The sequence below is a fragment of the Emys orbicularis genome, chromosome 2, assembly GCF_028017835.1.
Source record: "Emys orbicularis isolate rEmyOrb1 chromosome 2, rEmyOrb1.hap1, whole genome shotgun sequence".
NCBI lineage: Eukaryota > Metazoa > Chordata > Testudines > Emydidae > Emys > Emys orbicularis.
Genome location: NC_088684.1, coordinates 89,994,977 through 90,013,899, shown reverse-complemented (window position 1 = coordinate 90,013,899; position 18,923 = coordinate 89,994,977). Strand labels below are relative to the sequence as shown.

At 40.3% G+C, this 18,923-nt stretch overlaps 1 protein-coding gene across 1 annotated transcript in view; it reads right to left on the bottom strand.

Moving 5' to 3' along the window:
- RAB31 (RAB31, member RAS oncogene family) overlaps positions 1-18,923 on the bottom strand; it is a 65,567-nt gene that overhangs the window by 11,648 nt on the left and 34,996 nt on the right. Inside the window, exons 4-5 of the mRNA XM_065398322.1 lie at positions 4,586-4,657; positions 3,217-3,323 (exon numbers count right to left, since the gene is read on the bottom strand). Of these exons, the coding sequence (XP_065254394.1) occupies positions 3,217-3,323; positions 4,586-4,657 (179 nt within the window). The remainder of the gene's footprint in view (positions 1-3,216; positions 3,324-4,585; positions 4,658-18,923) is intronic.

Genomic DNA, 18,923 nt, shown 5'->3' with positions numbered 1-18,923 from the left:
TATTAGCTCCTGTGGTAATGGAGACAGATGAATCAAGACGAGTGGAACTTGGTTCAGCCCGTCCTCTTTTGCCCCCATTCACATTTGCCATAATAATGGCTGATACTCTAGAGTCTAGCAGAACATTTCTGGCAAAGTAACTGGTAAAAATTCCATAAGGATAAATAGAGCTGCCAAAAGTCATGTAGAAATAGCAGGTTGCTCGTGTGTGCCCTCATTAGTTACATTATATTTTTTAAATCCTCTTGCACAGAAGTATTTGTATTTTCTATTCAATGGAATTAATGTGATAGGTTGATACATAAATTTTACCTTAAGCCATTTCCAATGAAGTAAACCTTAAGACTAAAACACCAAAGAATATACACAACTGTATAAATTACATAGTCAATCAGATTTCTGGTAGAACGGTGACAAACAATTTCATGTATAAAATATATCTTGCTGTCTACCTGTCCTCAAAAGTCCTTTTATTAGAACACCAGCAAAATAGTTCAGGAACATGCAAAGTGGGAGAAAAAAGTCATTGCCTGTAAGAAAAGACTCTCAAAACCTTTCCCATATTTGTGAGCATCAGGAGAAAATATTAGTAGAGTTTGACATTTTGTGGAAATATTAGACTACATGGTGTTTAGTGAGACAAACATGCATTGCACAAGTGTAAGGAGAATCGTCACCATGAAAGCTGCTTTAAATGCAACTTTAAGCAAAACGATATTAAGCGAATCCAATTTCCCCATAAGAATTAATGTAAATGGCGGGGTTAGGTTCCAGGGAAATCTTTTTCACCAGACAAAGACTATATTATATATATACTGTATATATACACACACAGTATAAGTTTTAAACAAACAATTTAATACAGTACACAGCAATGATGATTGTGAAGCTTGGTTGAGGTGGTGAAGTTAAAGGGTGGGATATTTCCCAGGGAATCCCTTGCTGCTAAATGATGAACTAGCACTCGGATAAGCCCTCCAGGGTTAATACATTGTTGTTAATGTAGCCTTCACACTCTACAAGGCAGCACAACTGGAGGGAGGGGAGACAGCATGGCAGACAGAGACAGAGACACACACCCTGTGTGTGGTGAGAGAGAGATGCGCATTGCCCCTTTAAGTACGCTGACCCTACTCTAAGTACATTGCCTTTTTAAGTAGATCAGCAAGTTGAGACAGCAGCTGCTGCTGGCAAGCTCCTCCGTCCTGAGTCCTGTCATGTCTCCCCCATGCTCTATTGAGATGGGGTAAGCGAGGGGCAGGAATAGGGGGGAGGGGGACACCCTGACATTAGCCCCCTTCCCCCCCCGTCCTCCGCACAGCAAGCAGGAGGCTCCCGGAAGCAGCTCCAAGGCAGAAGGCAGGAGCAGCACATGGCAGTGGGGGGAGGGACAACTGAACTGCTGGCAATTGATAGCCTGCTGGGTGGCTGCCACTGCACAGGGAGCTTAGGGGAGCTGATAGGGGAGCTGCCGGTCCACCCTGGTTCCAAGCCCTCACCAGCTAGCTCCAACGGGCTGCTCTTTCTGCAAGCAGTGGACAAAGCAGGTGGCTGCCACACAACGTTATAAGGGAGCATTGCGCAACTTTAAATGAGCATGTTCTCTAATTGATCAGCAACAAAACAACGTTAACCGGGACGACTTTAAGTGAGGAGTTACCGTATTAGATTGCTCCATCTGCACTATCTGATTGTGCTTTGTAACTGAATCACCAAACTTGGGATTCTTTAATTAATCAAGCAAAAGTACTATTGAGAGTATTAAAGCAACACATTTAAATTAGTCGAAGGGGGCAAACAGAAAGGACCACAAACTTCACTTTGCATTGGTATGCTAAATTTAAAAAAACCCTTTATTTCTTTCCCCATATGGAGAGACTTGCTGCTTTCTGTTATTCACACTAAGAAGCTGGAAGCCATCTATCTAATCTTAGGGGACTCAGCCAGCCTCACTGTCTTAGCACAGTGAACTATCATGTAGGGGACCAAGCCAAAATATAAATTGTGTCCTTCGCTCCCAGGCCAAGAGAAGCTGGGAGCACTGTGCAGGAGGCCCTGGGGAGAAGGAGTGCCTCATGATTCTGTGCAATAACTCCTCTAGCTGGTTCTAGAGTGACACTGAAAGCCTGTTTACAGGGCTACAGTTCTCACAAATGTCTTCATTCAACAAAGCACTTGATCACATGCTCTGGGGCTTTGCTGAATCAGGGCCCATGTAATGACTTTAAGGGGCAGAGGAATAAATGTGAAACATGATGGGCAGTGGGAGAGTCCTTGGGATTCTAAGAGGAAAATAACCTAAACAATCATGGACCTTGGTCTCACATTGTTGAAGAAAACACATCCAACACAACTCATCCCTAAAATGACAAAAAACGCATTGATCACCACAAAGGATTACTTGTCCTACAACAGAACATGTTTCCCATGGCTACAAGGGTACATGCAAACCCAAACATGAGTTGAGAAATATAAACGCAAATCCATCCTTGTAACATGCCATGAGCAGTGTGATCTTGACTCTTCTGCAGAGGAATGGAGTCAGACTCTAAGGAGAGTCTTTCTTCTCACACCTAGGACATAAGTCTGTTATTTGAGGATAGTGAGAGCCCTTATGTTCTTGCAAATGTACTTTCTGCAATAAGGCTATCATCCTGCATCTGGCATTAACCCTTCATTTGATTAAAACACAGCATTTATAGCACTCCAGCATTAATCAGGCACTTTTGAGATATGCATGCTGTATACGTTGGAATTAGTTATAGTACCACAGAATGAAAAGTCCCATATTGTATCAATCAGTGTAATGTGCCAGAGCCTGCAGCATGCACAGGAACAACATTTGACATCCTGCAATTCTGGTCAAACCAGTGGAAGTGCAGCAAAAAAGGGAGTTCAGAGTAAAATATTTTGGAGGATGTGATGCTGCTGTTAGTTGAACCTGATCCTGAATAATTGAAATCAAAGGTATTTATTTCAATGGGGGCTTCCACCATGAGTAGCAGTAGGGTTGCCAGTTTTGGTTGGATATATTCCTGGAGGTTCCATCACATGACATAATCTTTAATTAAAGATTAATCCCTTAATTCCTGGAGACTCCAGGATAATCCTGGAGTGTTGGCAACCCTAACTACAGATGACAATACAAACATGGTTGTGTAAGGGAGGAAAGCAGTGCATAACAAACAGCATTCTAATACCAAATAGATCCATTACCTGAGATCAGAAAGATCACATTTGTTTCCAGCGATGGCCATGACAATGTTTTCAGGACCATGTTCTTTTAATTCTTTTACCCATTTCTTCAAAGTATGAAATGAATCCTAAACCAAATACATAAAGAAACATCTAGCAGGATCTCCTTGATTGACAGACACGGTCATTTTTTTTTGAAGTTACAGGAAGGGCACACAGAAAGCCCTCATGTGACAATGATTTCCAGGGACTCTCATTAAAAGGCATGATTGATGTTACTGAACCTCAGATCTAGCTCTCAACTGCATTAATCCATCAAGCCAAATTTTCTCCTTAGAAATGCATGTGCAGCTTCTGCTGAGATCAATGGGAGTTGTGCACGAATCTCTGAGGGAAAGGTATGGCCTAGCATTTGGGATATAATGTACATCCCACAATACTATGCAATACTTGAATATTAAACTTTCAGAGAATGAAAGTTGCTGCACAGAATTCTGAATAAGGATGACATGACTAAGTTCCACCTTCACAAGGTCTACAGACTTTCTGACCAACTATGAGTAATTTCAGTTAAAAATTATAACCTACGGTACTGCTATGCAGCCATGACCAGTGTCAGCTAGGGTTGCCAAATTTGGTTGACATATTCCTGGAGGTCTCATCATGTGACATAATCTTTAATTCCTGGAGACTCAAGGACAATCCTGGAGGGTTGGCAACCCTAATGCAGCAATGGGTCATTACACTAATGCATTGGTGAACAGAGCCAGGCCTTTACTGCTAAAAGTAAATCATTCAATTGGCAGGAGAGAAGAAACAGATAAGCAAAATATTGCAACCATTCATCCACTAATGCCTATTCTATAACTCAGCTTCATCATCTGGGATTTCTTTTAAAATGAAAATTTTATTCTTTGAATTTTAAGAGTAGCAATTTCTCATTCTCGCAGGGCAGGGCAAGGATCTCCAACTGGATGATATGTGAACAGGGCTACTTTATCAGCTGAAAATACACTTCCATTTCAATTAATAATGTTGAGCCAAAGATTATTTCATTGCTTTGTTTCAAAGTAAAGCAATCCCAGAAGAGTTCAGCACTCAGACTGCAAATGCAAGCTTGTAGCCGTATTTTTAAAAGATTAATTTCCCGTTTGTAAAATAGTTGATGTTTTTTAGTAGCAGAAATTAGATATGGGAAAAATCCAGTAGGTCATCTTGTCCATCTCAAAGAGGCAAATTCAGAATTTTCCCCTGCAGTACAATTTCCGGAGTTTTGTGTAGTACATTTTTAAATGACTCAGGGAATGGCGCTTCCGCCACAACTTTGCCAATACATTAAGTCATTAACCAAACTATATATTATACAGGAATTGCAAACAGAAAGCATTACCTGTTTTGTGATATCATATACTATAACAGCTGCTGCTGATCCTCGGTAGTACATTGGTGCCAAGGAATGAAACTGTTAAAAGACCAACAAAACATCATAAATCAATTATAGTTTTTGCATGGTGCCAGGTCACAAAGACATGCCAAGATTGCATCATATTCTTTCATCAGAGAGAGAGTGAGCTTCTTGAATGTTTGCCCAGTTTTAGTTTCAGTCAGACCTCTAAAAAGGGCTGTTCTTTATTCTGTTGGACTCATACAATTACCACATTGGGTTCTACATATTTTTCTTGCGGTGTTTTGGGTTCTTTTGCTTTTTTGTTTTTTGAAGCATAGTACATGATCTGTGTGAAAAAGGCTTTGGGGAGAAATTCAAGAACATAAGAACAGCCATACTGGGTCAGACCAATGGTCCGTCTAGTCCAGTATTCTCTCTTCCAACAGTGGCCAATACCAGGTGCTCCAGAGAAAATAAAATGAACAGAACAGGCAATCATCGAGTGATCCATCCCCTGTTGTCCACTCCCAGCCTCTGGCAATCAGAAGCTAGGGACACACAGAGCATTGGGTTGCATCCCTCACTATCTTGGCTAAAAGCCACTGATGGACCTATTCTCCAGGAACTTATCTAGTTCTTTTTTTCAACCCGGTTATACATTTGGCCTTCGCAACATCCTCAGCAAGGAGTTCTACAGGTTAATTGTACGTTGTGTGAAGTACGTCCTTTGGTTTGTTTTCAATCTGCTGCCTATTAATTTTATTTGGTGACCCTGGTTCTTGTTTTATGCAAAAGAGTAAACAACACTCCCTTATTCACTTTCTCCACCCCATTCACAATTACATAGACCTCTATCATATTACCTCGTAGTCATCTCTTTTCCAAAATGACAAATCCCAGTCTTTTTAATCTCTCCTCATACAGAAGCTATTCCATACCCCTAATCATTTTTGTTGTCCTTCTCTGTACCTTTTCCCATTCTAATATACACCTCTACCCCGATATAACGCTGTCCTCGGGAGCCAAAAAATCTTACTGCGTTATAGGTGAAACCGCGTTATATCGAACTAGCTTTGATTCGCCAGAGTGCGGGCCGCCACCCCACCGCCCCCCAGAGCGCTGCTTTACCACGTTATATCCGAATTCTTGTTATATCGGGTCACGTTATATCGGGGTAGAGGTGTATCTTTTTTGAGATGAGGTGACCAGAACTGCAAGCAGTATTCCAGGTGTGAGTGTACCATGGCATTATATTTTCTGTCTTATTATCTATCCCTTTTCTAATGGTTCCTAGCATTCTGATAGATTTTTTGACTGCTGCTGCACATTGAGCAGATGTTTTCAGAGAACTATCCACAATGATTCCAAAATCTTTCTTGTGTGGTGACAGTTAATTTAGATCCCATTATCTGATATGTATAGTTGGGATTATGTCTTCCAATGTGCATTACTTTGCATTTATCAACATTGAATTTCATCTGCCATTTTGTTGTCCAGTCACCCAGTTTTGTGAGACCCCTTTGTAACTCTTTGCAGTCTGCTTTGGACTTAACTATCTTGAGTAATTTTGTATTGTCTGCAAACTTTGCCACCTCACTGTTTACCCCTTTTCCAAATAATTTATGAATATGTTGGACAGCACTGGTCCCAGTACAGATTTTTGGGGGACACCACTATTTGCCTCTCTCCATTCTGAAAACTGACCATTTCTTCCTACCCTTTGTTTCCTTTCTTTTAACCAGTTACTTCTCTCTTATCCCATGACTGTTTACTTTGTTTAAGATCCTTTGGTGAGGGACCTTGTCAAAGGCTTTCTGAAAGTCCAAGTACTCTTTTTCCACTGGATCATCCTTTTCCACATGTTTGTTGACCCCCTCAAAGGCATGATTTCCCTTTACAAAAGCCATGTTGACTCTTCCCCAACAAATTGTGTTCATTTTTGTGTCTTGATAAATCTGTTCTTTACTACAGTTTCAACCAATTTGCCTGGTGTTGAAGTTAGGCTTACCAGCCTGTGATTGCCAGCATCACCTCTGGAGCCTTTTTAAAAAAATAGTGTCACATTCTCTAGTCATCTAGTACAGAAACTGATTTAAATGATAGGTTACATACCACAGTTAATAGTTCTGCAAATTCATATTTAAGTTTCTTCTGAACTCTTGGGTGAATACCATCTGGTCCTGGTGCCTTATTACTGTTTAATTTATCAATTTGTTCCAAAACCTCCTCTCTTGACACCTTAATCTGGGACAGTTCCTCAGATTTGTCATCTAAAAAGAATGGTGCAGGTATGGCAATCTCCCTCACATCCTCTGTAGTGAAGAGGGAGGCAAAGAATTCATTTAGCTTCTCCACAATGGTCTTATCTTCTTTGAGTGCTCCATTAGCACCTCGATCATCCAGTGACCCCACTGATTGTTTGGCAGGCTTCCTGCTTCTGATGTACTTAAAACATTTGTGTCTTTGAAACTTTGTCTAATTACTCTTCAAATTCTTTTTTGGCCTTCTTAATTATACTTTTACACTTGACTTGCCAGAGTTTATGCTCCTTTCTATTTTCCTCAGTAGAATTTACCCTCCAATTTTTAAAGAACCTTTTTACCTCTAACCCCATCTTTTACTTTGTTGTTTAGGCATGGTGGCACTTTTCTGGTCTTCTTACTCTGTTTGTTAATTTGGGGTATACATTTAATTTGAGCCTCTATTATGGTGTTTTTTAAAAGTTTCCATGCAGCTTGCAGGCATACGACTTTAGTGACTATATCTTTTAACTTCCATTTATCTAGCTTCCTCATTTTTGCGTAGTTCCCATCCCTAAAGTTCAGTGCTACTGTGGTGGGCTTCTTTGGTGTCTCTCCCCCTCCCCCCCCAGAATGTTAAAGTTAATTAAATTATGGTTTAATTTAGATTTAAGTGGAGGATAGGACTTATACCGGCAGTTCACAAAGGTGTAAATTCCAGCTATGGCCAACAGCATTCAACCCTGGGACTAAGCATGAATAAAACATTTATAAGTCATTCCTATAAAAATAATAAATCAAAATGTATAGTTTATCATAAAATTGTAAATAGCTGACATACAGTTATCTTGTACTGCATCTATATTTAGAAGATACACGTTCTTTTAAATTTAATGTCTTTTTACTACAGCTTTAATTTCAAGGAACAGCTTTTTTAAAGAAAGGAAAAATGGTTACTGTAAAACAGCTGTACAAAAACAGCTGCAGTTTTATTTGTTTACAAGAGTAAACACAAAGTAGCTGGTTTAGAAATTTAAAGTTTATGCTAATATAGAGAAAGGAAAACTTTTTGCTTATTCACCTAAGACTGATTCTTATATATAACTAAAATAATCTTACTTGAAAAATCTGTTCGGTCTTTTTAATCTCATTGTAGCTACAAAAGAATGTATTAGTTACTTATCCAGCATCATCTTGCAAATTACTGCTTGTTCACTCTCCCAGGTGAGTAATTTTTTTGACATGCAAGTAAGACACCATTAATTTTTTCATGATCAACATTCATCACGGTCAAGGGCAGACAAGCCAATTTTGTGCCTTGGCTGGAAAATTTGCAAGGTTAATATAATACAAAGGTGTATATAGAACTTTAAAAACACATAAGAGGACAAGAAGATCTGATTTTTCCAGTTTCCTGTGTCTTGTACCATTTACACTTGTAAAAACTGAGTAGAGAGGAAGTATTGTCCAGTGGTTCAGGTACAGGCCTAGCCTGTGAAAGACCTAGGTTCAATTCTGTAAAATGGGGAGAAGAGCACTTTCCTACCTCACAGGGGTGTTGTGAGGATAAATAAGTTAAAGATTGCAAAGCGCTTTGAGATCTATTGATGAAAAGCGCTATATAAGAAATAAGCACTATTAGCAGGATAGATGGGAATTTTTTGTTGAATATCTTTTTTCAAATGCCAATTTGTCAAAACCAAAACTTTTTGCAGGAACATATTGGTTTTCATACAAAGGTTTCTCAGGTTCAGCATAATATTTCTTGGGGGGGGGGGGGTGGAAAGAGAGATGGAGAGAGAAATCCTAAAATAGCAAATAGCCCAGTGGTTTAGGCACTCACCTGGTTCTCGCACATTCCAGGGGAGTGTCCTAATCACTGGGCTATTGGCTATTTTGGGGTGGGTGGGGCTCTGGGGTTTTTTTTTTTGTGTGTGTGTGTGTGTGTGAAAAAAAGCCTCAAAAGGTCTCAGTTTCATTTAGATGCAGAACGAAAACAAATTTTTATTTTTTCCACAAATGGAACTCGTGTTTTCCAGCCAGCCCTAGTGCAGAGTTGATGTAAAATTTTGATTTGGTCAGTTTTTATATTCTCTTTGCACAGTTGTAAACAACTACACCATGTTCAAGGCAGTGGAGGATCAGGCCCAAATTCTGTGCCCCAAAGATTTTCCAATCTGATACAACATACAGGTGTCTGGAGGGAAGATGAGAGTAACAGATGAGGGTGCTGTATGGTCTTCTACAGATTGGATTATTTGTTTTCATGTTTTCTGTATCTCCCCTCCACAGTTTTCTTGAAACTGCTGCAGAATTTCCAGTCTGTTTATTTTTTCCCCATGAAAAAACACTAGAGCATCTCAGAAACTAGGGGGGCCTTGTTGCAGAATGTAGGGCCAGCTTGACAGAGAATACACAAGGCCTTGTTGGTCTGAATCCCTGTGGAAAATCTACATGTCTGTATACATGCTGATTCATTTTTTCTAGATAACAATATATGCATAAGCTTGGAAACAGTTCTTGGTTAGTAGTCAATACACTAGTTCCAGAAGCCAGGTAGTTAATCTCAAGTGTTTAGCATTCCAGAAAATTAGCCCAGGAGACACAGCGGGAACCCGGATCATCTTCTTCTTTCATAAGTGTCACAAGTCAGTATCTAAGTTGTTCCACCACCTAACTGCTATATTATCAGAAGTAGCAAGGTGTTGCCATCCACCCTCCTATCTTCTAATTGTGCACTCCTCCACCACATGTTTGACGGTCTGCATTGCTGCCTCATGGTTACATTGTGAAAACAAGGATGAGCCAAATTTCTGCATTGTAGCAGCCACTGTGGCATTCCAGTCAGCAGCTCATTAAGCCTAATCCAGGAGGACATGTTTACTGTCTTTTCATGGTGATCCCTGTGTGAGTGGAATAAAGTGAAATGAAAGTCGATAAAATGCAGAACGCAGGCTCAGGTTCTAAGCGACAATCAGCCCAAAAGAGCTGTTCTCCAATGAGATCCCTTTCAATGCAGACCCTAGCACTGGGGCCTGTTCTCAAGATCCTGCATATTAATATTGAGGGATATTGGTGATGAAAAGGGATATCCTCATCCATCTAGCTATAAACTTTGAAGCACACGTAATCTTGCTTCGGGAGACACACTCCACCACCAACATGCATCTTTCAGTTGCAGGATACCCTGTCATGGCTCATCACCATCACAAGCAGAATGGGATGGCATCTTATGTTAGAGAAGGGCTGGCCGCTCTGACCGTATCGACATCTGGTCCAAATGGCATTGTAGAATAGAATGCTACAGAAGGTGATCTATTGTGAGAACTTCGATTCCCGCTATGTCAGTTGGGGATACTCTGACAACAACTCAGATGGACAGAGTCTGATGGAGTGGGCATCAGTCGCTGACCTACAACTCCTCTATGACCCAAAGCAAAGGCCAAGCTTTCAAGTAGCAGATGGCCAACAGGCTTTTCATCTAGCATCGCCTTTTCATCTCATGGGCAACCACCACCAGTGATCATAGAGGAGAAGGTGCTTGAAGCTTTTTCAAAGACTCACCACTGGCTGTCTTTGATCACCATAGGCCTGTGGATATCAATAACAAATAGTATACAGAAAACCCCGTGGAATTTTCAGAAAGCTCGGTAGGAGGTCTTTCAAGCAGAACTAGAAATGTCTGTCAACAAACTGGTTGAGCTGGACTTGACATGACCAGCCAATATAAATTATTCCTATCAAGTTTTCTGCAAATTAATTCAGGTAGCTGCTAAGAAATCAATCTGTAGAAGCTATCACCAACAGCATACACCTGGTTGGTCATCAGAAGCAGTTAAGCTCTACCAGGAATTTAAATCTGCTGGTAATGAACAGGAGGCTGTTAGTAAGAATAAGGAATTCATTCAACTGCTGGATCAAACCCAGTGCGCTCAATGGAGAGAGAGAGAGTCACAAACATGGTCATTACTCGTTCTAGCTGGAAAGCTTAGCAGACCATCAAAAGACTTTCTGGAGATTCCAGCCTCAGCAAAAAGGAGTTTCCAGTCACTGCAAATGTTATCACATCCCAACCAGTGGCTAATGGCCACACACTAAACTTGGATAAATCTTTCAGTTGTGCAATCAAAACCGAGGTTACAGAAAGGTGGCATGCTCTAGTGTGGATTCAAACTTGATGCTCCTTTTTCAGACAAAGAGCTGGACACAGCCATAATGCTTTTGAAAATGGAAATGCTCCAGGTCTGAATTATATCCATATAGAGGTCCTACTTCACCTAGGCCCAAAAGCTGGCTGCTTTGGTTCCTCAACCAATATTCCCAGGACAACTGCATCCTAAAATTCTGGCACAGGGCATAGGTCATAGACATTCTGAAACCAGGAAAACCTATGGCCTGGGAGAGTCTCCAGGATCGACCAGTTGATCACGATCAACCGGTTGGTGACCACTGATTTACAGCATCAAAAGCACTCTTCAGTCTTCACCCCGACCCAAAAACTCCTGCCCAGGTTTCTTTCAGGTCAGCCAACATGCTTTCAGGGTATGTCGACACTGCAATTAGACAAAGGTGACCAGCCAGCTGACTCAGGCTTGTGGGGCTCCAACAAAGGGGCTGTTTAATTGCAGTATAGATGTTCAGGCTTGGGCTGCAGCCCAAGCTCTGGGACCCTCCTGCCATGCAAGATACTAAAGCCTGGGCTCCAGCCCAAGTCCAAACAGCTATATTGCAATTAAACAGCCCCTTAGCCCAAGTCAGCTGGCATGGGCCAGCCCTGAGTTTTTAATTGCAGTGTAGATATAGCCTAAAGGAGCAGCTTAGAGTTTTTTGTCTCTCCTCAGTTTCTTTGTGTTCTGCCATCACAATCTCTCTCTCTCTCTCTCACCCACACACACATCCTACCCAAAACAATACTTGGAAACAGCTCCTGGGTAGGTTCACATACTCTTTGTCTCAGGTAGGACTTATGCTAACAGTTATGTTAATTGAAGGGTGAGTCCACACCTATCAGTTCACAATCCCATAACAAGGTTTCACCTAGCTCATAACAATATAAACAAAGCCTCAAAATTTGTTTGTTCTTTAAGAGATGGGGCCCCTGTGTTCTCATCTTTTACTTCAAAAATACCAGGAAAGTCAAGGCTGGTCTTCCCTAGTTTCACTGGAGGACTTCTTGCAGAGGTCTTGTGTGTGTTGTGGACTGCCATACCTTCATCAAAAGAGTTGAAGGTTTAACAAAGACATCTTTTGTCTCAAAAGCTCATTAGGCTTTTGGTTAACTAAAAATCCCTTCCCCATTCAATCACTCAGTCTCTTGTGATGTCATCATTTCACTAGTTCTACAGTCACCACAGAGTCTTCAAGTGTAAACAACACCTGAATTCCTAAATGTAAAAAACAAGAACCCTTCCCCACCCCTTTTTTTGTTGGTTTGTTTTTGCAATAAACTATTTCAGCCTTCTTTGTACATCCAAATACAGTAAAAAAAGGTCACAAGCCCAAACTTTTTTCTCTGCAGGTCACACTGAAAAGAGTATTAATAGCTCTTTCATCTGTTAGATGCCACTTTTTAATAAAAAATAGTAAAAAGTGGGTTTCAAATTAGAAGGTAAGTGCTCTAGTGTATATTTTAGCCATCAGCATTTGGGAAGTGGACTATCAATGGTGGACGTAAAACAATTCACCTATATCTGAATAAGAAATTCACTGAGACACTCAAACCTATTTCAGAGTAGCAGCCGTGTTAGTCTGTATCCGCAAAAAGAACAGGAGTACTTGTGGCACCTTAGAGACTAACAAATTTGTTAGTCTCTAAGGTGCCACAAGTACTCCTGTTCTTCAAACCTATTTATTCACTAGGCCAGTGTTAGGAAACTGACCATTCTATACCTTCACAATTATTTTAGTATACATCTCTGCTGGGAAGATCTTCTTAATGTGAATCTGCAGTGATTTTTGCTACTGCCTTAACTACAGAAAAATTCACTTAATCAGACTCTGAGGAAGTTACAAAAATTGCCATTTTGAAAAGATTCCTGAAAAATGTTTTGAAAATACCGTTCATATTAATTAGTCAATGGTATAATCTTGACATTTTAATGATAAAGGTGGCTTGATAAAATATACCTTGCAACTGGAGACACAGTTTATAGCAGGAAGTTTCCACTATTAAGGTAAATTCATTCATTTAATATTCCCATTTCTTGCAAGGCTGAGTGCTCCAAAAGTGCCAGAGAAGCACACATTGCCTCTGAAATTCCCACTCCTATATTCCAGTTGTGACCTTCTAGTCTTAAGAACTTCCAGGCTTGCCAGCTTTACCAGCTCACAATGTGGTTATTTCCTTCATTATTTTATACTACTATTTTTTAGACAAAAAGCATTTAAAAAAAGAAAAACAGTAGCCTAGATTTTAAAAAAACACAAGCTTAAGGTTTAGGATCCTAAATATCTATTTAGGCACATTTTAAGTGATCTAGTGTTCTAGTATTTTTGAAAATAAGGTCATGTATTGGATTTAGAGGCCTAATTTTAAACTCCTATTTGAAAATCCTGCCTGGTGATTTTACCATGTTTCACATTAGCTCAAGTTATTAAAATAGCATACTTTATTACAGTTTCCCAAGATCGGTGAGAGATAGCTACATTTAAACCATTTCATTAAGAATCTGAAATGGGCTAGTAATCTTATCATCATAATCACAGCACAGAATACTCTAACAGATGAAAAGAAAATTAATCTAAACTTATTTTGTCGCTGCTTTCAAATCACCTTATAAAAGTGTTATAAAAACACTGTGGCATAGTACCGCTAATGAGACTCAACTATTAGGAAACCAAGATTCCCTCGCTCAACAAATTAACAGAATGTGCTTTTCTCCACTAGAAAACATGGAAAGACACTTTGTAACAATAAATAAATCAATAAAGTAAAAAAAAATGGTTCTTTGGAAAAAATCTTCATTATTTTATGCAATAACAGACCTTTTAAAAAGTGTAAATATTTTATCAGAAGCACTGATTTTGAAAGCTTACAAATATATATATTCAGTATTATGCAAATGATTATTTTTGTGTTTTTCTAATACTAACCTTTCCAGAAATGACTTTTTAAAAGTCTTCTTGGATCTTCTCCTAGCTTAATTACCGAAATGAAATACTCATGCCAAATTAAGTATGAGAATACAAAATACTAATGTGCAACCTGCCAAGGACCAAATGTGAGACAGAGGCCCAAAATAAGTGACAAGAAAAATAGTAGTGCATGAAACTTTAAATCATGTGGGATTAACTATTGGAAATTAGCATTTTTATAACCATGATTTCATGATTCTGCATTTCTGATTCTAATAATTTACCATAAAGTTGAAAACTACAAGGGGCCACATCCTGCAATGCATTAGGGTAGCTTTATCTCTGCTCCTTTGGTGGAAAGCTGCCCCAAAGACAGTATGACCAGTGAGGCCACTCTAGCTACAGGCAAGCCAGGCATCTGCCTAGAATGGGAGATTTGGCCATGATGAAGGGGTGACTGGGCCAAACCTGAGTGGTGCTGTGACTCTGTGCACCAGATCACAACACCACTCACTTAAATTTGGCCCAGCTGCTCTTCTGTCATGCCTAAGGCTGCAGATTGCCTTGAGCAGCCTCTGATAACCAGTCATCAGAGGCTCTCCTCCAGTGGCACAGAGCTGCTATACTGGTTCCTACACCACCACCCCTTCTCCCATGGAGTGGTTAGGGAAAAGGGGAGTGGCCAATGGTTTCTTACACTCTGGCTGCAGTTCTGGCCCCTGGGTGTGTTGGCAATTTGTATAATTTAGGGCATCACTATCGCGACTCTAACTTGTACAGTGCAGATCAGCCCAGAATAAGGGGAGAGCAAAGGTGGCTTTCCTAAATCCCATAAAAGCTTTGGTGCATATCCTGAGCAGTGATTAAAAAAAGCTCAGTAAGTGAGTACAACTGTAGCTTTGTAGTGCTCCTTCAGTCTCTCCATTATCCCTCAGCTTCTTCCATGCTGAATGTCAGTGAGGTGCTGACTCCACTAATAACAATTCCAAGCATCCCTATGGACCATTTTAATATTTATTTATAGGCATTTCTATTGCAATCTTCACTGTAGTATCTTCACTGCAATGTGGTAGCTGGGGGACAGAAGCATAGGGCCAGATTCTCCAGTGTGACTAATTTATAGATTCACAGATTATAAAACCAGAAGACGCCATTGTGATCATCTAGTCTAACCTCTTGTATAACACAGGCCACAGGACTTCCCTGATTAATTCCTGTTTGAACTGCAGCATATTACATATGAACTGCCGTATCTAGTGAGGTCTCACAAGGGTCAGTCCTGGGTCTGGCACTGTTCAATCTTTTAATTAATAACTTAGATAACCAAATGGAGAATATACATATAAAATTTTCAGATGACACCAAGTTGGGAGAGGTGGCAAGCACTTTGGAGGACAGGATTAGAATTCAAAACAACCTTGTCAAATTGGAGAATTGGTCTGAATTCAACAAGATGAAACTCAATAAAGACAAGAGAAAAGTACTTCACTGAGGAAGGAAAGACCAAATGCACAACTACAAAATGGGGAATAACTGGCTCGGCCGTAGTACTGCTGAAAAGGATCTGAAGGCTATAGTGGATCACAAATTAAATGAGTCAACAATGTGATGCAGTTGCAAAAAAAGACTAATATCATTATGGGGTGTATTGTATAACTGTCCCACTCTACCAAGGGGCCAGAACTCTCAGCACTGGTAAGGCCTCAGTTAGAGTACTGTTTCCAATTTCTGGGAGCAACACTTTAGGAAAGATGTGGATAAATTGGAGAGAGTCCAAAGGAGAGCAAAAAAATGATAAAAGGTTTAGAAAACCTGACTTAGGAGGAAAAGTTAAAAAAACTGGGCATGTGTAGCCTTGAGAAAAGACAACTGAGGCAGGGGACCCGGTGACAGTCTTCAAATATGTTAATGGTTGTTATTAAGGGGATGGTGATCAATTGTTCTTCACTGAAGGTATGACTAAAAATAATGGGCAGCAGTGGAGATATGGGTTAGATATTAGGAAAAACTTTCCTACTGTAAGGGCAGTTAAGCTCTGGAATAGGCTTCCAAGCAGGGCCGGCTCCAGGGTTTTTGCCGCCCCAAGCAGCCAAAAAAAAAAAAAAAAAAGCCACGATCGTGATCTGCGGCGGCAATTCAACGGAAGGTCCTTCGCTCCGAGTGGGAGTGAGGGACCGTCCGCCGAATTGCCGCCGAATAGCTGGACCTGCCGCCCCTCTCCGGAGTGGCCGCCCCAAGCACCTGCTTGCCAAGCTGGTGCCTGGAGCCGGCCCTGCTTCCAAGGGAGGTTGTGGAATCCCCATCATTGGAGGTCTTATTTCTAGTCTGAAATTATATGGAGTAGACTAAAGAGCCTTTTATCAATCACCATCACATTACTATTCCCCATGTAGGCACTTACAGACTGTGATCAAGTCACCCCTTAATCTTGTCTTTGTTAAACTAAACAGCTTGAGCTCCTTGAGTCTATCACTAAGATATGTTTTCAAGTCCTTTAATCATTCTCATTGCTCTTCTGGGAGCTCTCTTTAATGTATCAATGTCCTTGAATTGTAACGCCAGACCTGGACACAGTATTCCAGTAGCAGTTGCATGAATGCCAAATACAGAGGTAATTCTGTCTATAGAGTTGGTGTATCCAGCCTGTGCCAGGGGAATTCTTCTATACTACACAGCCAAAGTAGAGACTCCTATGCCACCCCCTGCTGACTGGGACATGGCAGAGCAAAAGAGGCATGGCTGGAATGTCCCCTACTCTGAACTAATTCTGAACGGCCATTTCGGACTTTTACAGCCATTAACAACCTGTGTAGCATAGAACAGCACTCAGCTTTCCCTTACTGATGACAGTGTAAGTGGCAGGTGCAACTTGTGAATCACACCGTGGATAATGTGGGAGATACAAGTGGCACTTTGGGTGGAGAGGCCCTGGAGGAAAACCCTAGCAACAACCACACAGAGTCAGCAGGAGTCAGTCAGCATTTCCACACGACTTCCAACAACTGCTAACTGGAAGGGGGCAGCAGAAGACCTTGCCACCCCATTATAAACTGCATTATTATACATCAGGCAGTAGGTGATCACTCCTTTGGTCTATGTTGCATCTAAGACCAAACAGAGGAACTGGAAGCAAACTAAAAGGGGCTAAATTCAGCAGGTGCCCTTTCAAGCATTTGCAAATGTCTCTAGAATCACAGGTTGAGTATCTCAAGCCTAGATTTTCCTTTTCATTCTTGTCCACTTATTCTCTGAATACTTATGTCTTACCCAAGGGGGCTAAGCCAGACCCCTTAGCTATACTTCAGACATTGCCTAGATCGGTTTATTAGTGCAGTGTCTTGTCTTCTCTGATGCTATGGCCTACCACAGAAATACTGCACAAGTTTAAAATCTTAGGTGTTGGAGAGGAGTTATGGAAGAGAAATAGAAACAATAAGTAGATTATCCTGAAGTGTAAGCTTCTCACACAGACATAGTGGAGGGGATGCAGGGATAGGAAATTCCTAACATTCTCAGCTGGCAAAGAGTGAATGGAAAATGTTATGCATGCATGCCATTCACAGATATGATTTAGCATTTTATAACCTTGAGTAGTTTTCTCTACATACAACACAGGGCTGTAATTCTAGTACTAAGGAAACTTTTAAAAATAGTTGTATGTATCAGTATTTTACAAACATTTGAAAATCAGTAGATGTCACTCCCACAAGTATGTATATATTACTCATCTTCTTCTGGACCCAAAGTTCAACAGGACAGAAAAAAATATTTAAGAAAACTTTATAGGTGATTGCTAGTCTATCAAACGAGTCCAGCATTTTCTTTTCTCTTAATGATTTGTCAAAATAGACTGGAAAAGCCTCTTATTCACTCATATACATTGCCTCTAAAAGATGAGAGTTCTTGCAGTAAAAGAAAAAAATATACAAGCATTTTAGGAGAGCCCCTAGGGGATATTTAAAATAAGCAGAAAACAAAGCTTTGAAATATTATAGAAATGACATGGTGTTCAGCCCTTATCAAGATCAGTCATTAAGTGAAACATCTAATGACATTACATCTTGATTCTGAATTATTGTTCTTTGGTCTGCATGTGAGGTTTTTTGTTTTTTTTAAGTTTAATGAAAATATATATATATACACCCACACACTTCAAGGTAGTTACCTGGCTTTATGATCAGTCTTACAATGGTAAATGCCATGTTGTCTTTATTTGCTTATTTATTTTGATGACATTCCCTCCTCTCCCCCACCCCAACAAAATAAAATAAATAAATAAATAAATAAATAACATGAAATTGTGACAGAACTGTTAGAAGCCTGCATAAATCTGTATACTTGTTATGGCAGATATGGCTTGTTAACAATTAACAATATGCAAAGTGTACAAAAGGTGAGAGCTGCTTTCTAGAGAAAGGACAGAAAAGGTCCTAGTCCGAAGCCCTAGGGGCAGCCTAGCGCAGGTTATGTCTTCACTGAAGAGTTAACTTGAGTTATCTACATTTGAGTTAGGCCATCTTGAGTGAGAGTGGTCATGAAATAGCACTAAAGCTAAACAAATTGGCTTAACATCACAGATTGTGTTAGCAGCTGACAAGTGCTCACTTGAGCTTTAGCCTATACCCCCAGACAATTTGAGTTTAAAGGACTACAGTGCTCAAGTTAAAGGGTTTGCGTGAGAATGGAATTCAACTTAGGGGCAACACTTCAGTTATAACTTGAGTTAATTCTGCAATGAAGACAAGCCCTTAGGTGATTATTATGTTTGAGTTACCAATAAAGCTAAAGTTCAGGAATGGGGCAAGTCTGAACTCTAACTCAAGGTCTGTGTATTCTGAGGATAAGTTATTAACTAGGGCCCAGATCTTTATTTAAACACTGATTTCAATGGGAGTTAGATTTATACTTTCCAGGCTCTGGCGGAGCAAGAACCCTGTCGCAAAAACCCTGTTGCTGTAAAGGAGTGCAAGAGACACTATCTGATTCTCTGTTCAGAAGAAAGCCAGAAGTGTCTCAGCAGGTGGGAA